This window comes from Nicotiana sylvestris, chromosome 5 (genome assembly GCF_000393655.2).
Source record: "Nicotiana sylvestris chromosome 5, ASM39365v2, whole genome shotgun sequence".
Taxonomy (NCBI): domain Eukaryota; kingdom Viridiplantae; phylum Streptophyta; class Magnoliopsida; order Solanales; family Solanaceae; genus Nicotiana; species Nicotiana sylvestris.
The window spans coordinates 156420775-156422979 of record NC_091061.1 but is presented as its reverse complement, the minus strand read 5'-3'; the positions used below and the strand labels follow the sequence as shown (position 1 = coordinate 156422979).

General features: G+C 45.4%; 1 protein-coding gene across 1 annotated transcript; it reads left to right on the top strand.

Annotated features, from left to right (window-relative positions):
• Positions 1-503: 503 nt before the first annotated feature.
• Positions 504-1648, top strand: LOC138869531 (uncharacterized). Its single transcript, XM_070147155.1, has 3 exons — positions 504-1001; positions 1048-1307; positions 1426-1648. Exons 1-3 carry the CDS (start codon positions 504-506, stop codon positions 1646-1648), a joined length of 981 nt encoding a protein of 326 aa, XP_070003256.1.
• Positions 1649-2205: the final 557 nt, after the last annotated feature.

Here is a 2205-nt window from a genome sequence, read left to right as displayed (position 1 = left end):
AGTGTCCTCACCATGGCATTCTAGACCAGATGCTTGGCCAAAGATTCTACATAGGGTTAGCTGACAATCTAAAGGCCAATGTGGATGCTTCAGCTGGAGGTGCATTTTTGAGTAAGACATTCACCGAGTGCAAAGTCCTTCTTGACAAGATGTCCCAGAATTCGAGGTGGGTGACTAGAGGTACAACACTGGCACCCATAGTGCATTCAGTTCCTTTTGACCCAAATAATTCACATGTAGAGAACAGGGCCACACTCATGACTCAGATGAGTATTTTGACAAAGAAGATAGATGAGATAGGTACCAAACAGGTGCATATTGTTGACACGACAAATGGAAGACTGTGTACATCATGTGTTAATCAGTCTTATGTGTGTTCATGGAGCGGAGAAGGAGAAAATCAAGGGGCAAGGGAAGATATGAATTATGTTAACAACTTTGGGGGTCAGAGACAAGGAGGACAGCAGTGAAGACCGGCACCAAATCAGCAATACAGACCTAACATGCCTCAGCCTGGGGGCATGCAAGTTCAAGGACAAATGGTGCCATACCACCAGAGACAACAGGGCTACCCACAGCAGAACCAGCAACAGTTGACATATCAGTCACCTCCTCAGCAGCAAGATAACAACATGGTAGAGATCAGGGGGATGCTCCAGCAACTCATTGGGACAAATGGTAAGATGCAAGAAAAGTTGGCAGTACATGATTTAGCTATAAAGAACATTGAAACTCAGTTGGGGCAGTTGTCTATGGCTTTAAACAACCGCCCCCAGGGAACATTGCCAGCGGACACAAATATTAACCCCAAGGAGCCAAACATGAATCAGCTGATGGCAGTAAGTCTCCAGAATGGGAGAGATTTAGACAAAGAGCAGGAGGTTGCACAAGCCAGCAAAGAGACTATGCCAGCCACACCAATTCCACTAGAGGTAGATGAACCATCAAATCTGACTGAAGTGGTGGTTGAACAGGGTCAAGATGAAAAGGGTAAGGCTAAGGTAAATGAACAAGTTGCAGAGCAGGTGGTGCCTCTTGTGCACAAAGGGTGATACCGGCACCATTCCCTCAGATACTGGTAAAACAAAAGAAGGAAGATCAATACAAGAAATTCATGGAGATGCTGCGTCAAATTCTGTTGAATATTCCTTTGATGGATGCCTTAAGGGAGATGCCAGGTTATGCGAAGATGATGAAAGACCTAATGTCATGGAAGTTTGGTTTTCAGAACCTATCCACAGTGACTCTGACGCAGACCTGCAGCGCAGTAGTGACCAAACTGATGGCTCAAAAGATGTCAAACCCAGGTAGCTTCACTATTCCATGCATGATTGGGAGTTATGCCTTTGCAAAGGCATTATGTGATTTGGGAGCCAGCATAAATTTGATGCCTCTAGCTGTATACACCAAACTGGGCATTGGCAGAGCTAGACCGACTTCGATGCTACTGCAGCTGGCTGACCGCACGGTAAAAAGGCCTACTAGGATTCTTGATGATGTGTTGGTGCAAGTGGGGAAGTTCGTGTTCCCTGCAGACTTTGTTATTCTGTACTGTCAGGTAGATGAGGAGATACCTATCATTTTAGGTAGGCCATTTTTGGCCACTGGGAGAGCACTGGTTGATTGTGAGACTGGGGAATTAAAATGAGACTGAACGATGAAGAAGTCATATTCAATGTTCAGCAATCTATGAGGAGACCCAGTGAATATGCTAATTGCTCTCTAGTGGAGGCAGTGGATGTGATTCTGCAAGAAGATAATGTGACCCTGACTGCTAAAGATCCATTGGAGGCATGTCTGACAAATTTAGAAGAGATGGATGGTGAAGGGTTAGCTGAGTAGGTCATGGAACTTTAAGGCCAAGGATTCTGGAAAAGGGACCCTCAGTTCGAGTCCCTTGAGTTAGAAAAAAGGGCTACACCTCCAGTAAAGCCATTAGTAGAGGAACCACCCAAACTGGAGCTGAAGCCACTCCCAGCTCACCTCAGGTACATTTTCTTAGGCCCTAATTCTACTTTGCATGTTATTATATCATCCAGGTTGCTATATGTGCAGGTAGAACAGCTCTTACAGGTACTACAGGAAAGTAAGACTGTCATTGGCTGGACCATGGCAGACATAAAGGGTATCAGCCCAACCTTCTGTATGCACAAGATTCTCTTGGAAGAAGGGCACAAACCTTCCAGAGAACATCAACAAAGGCTG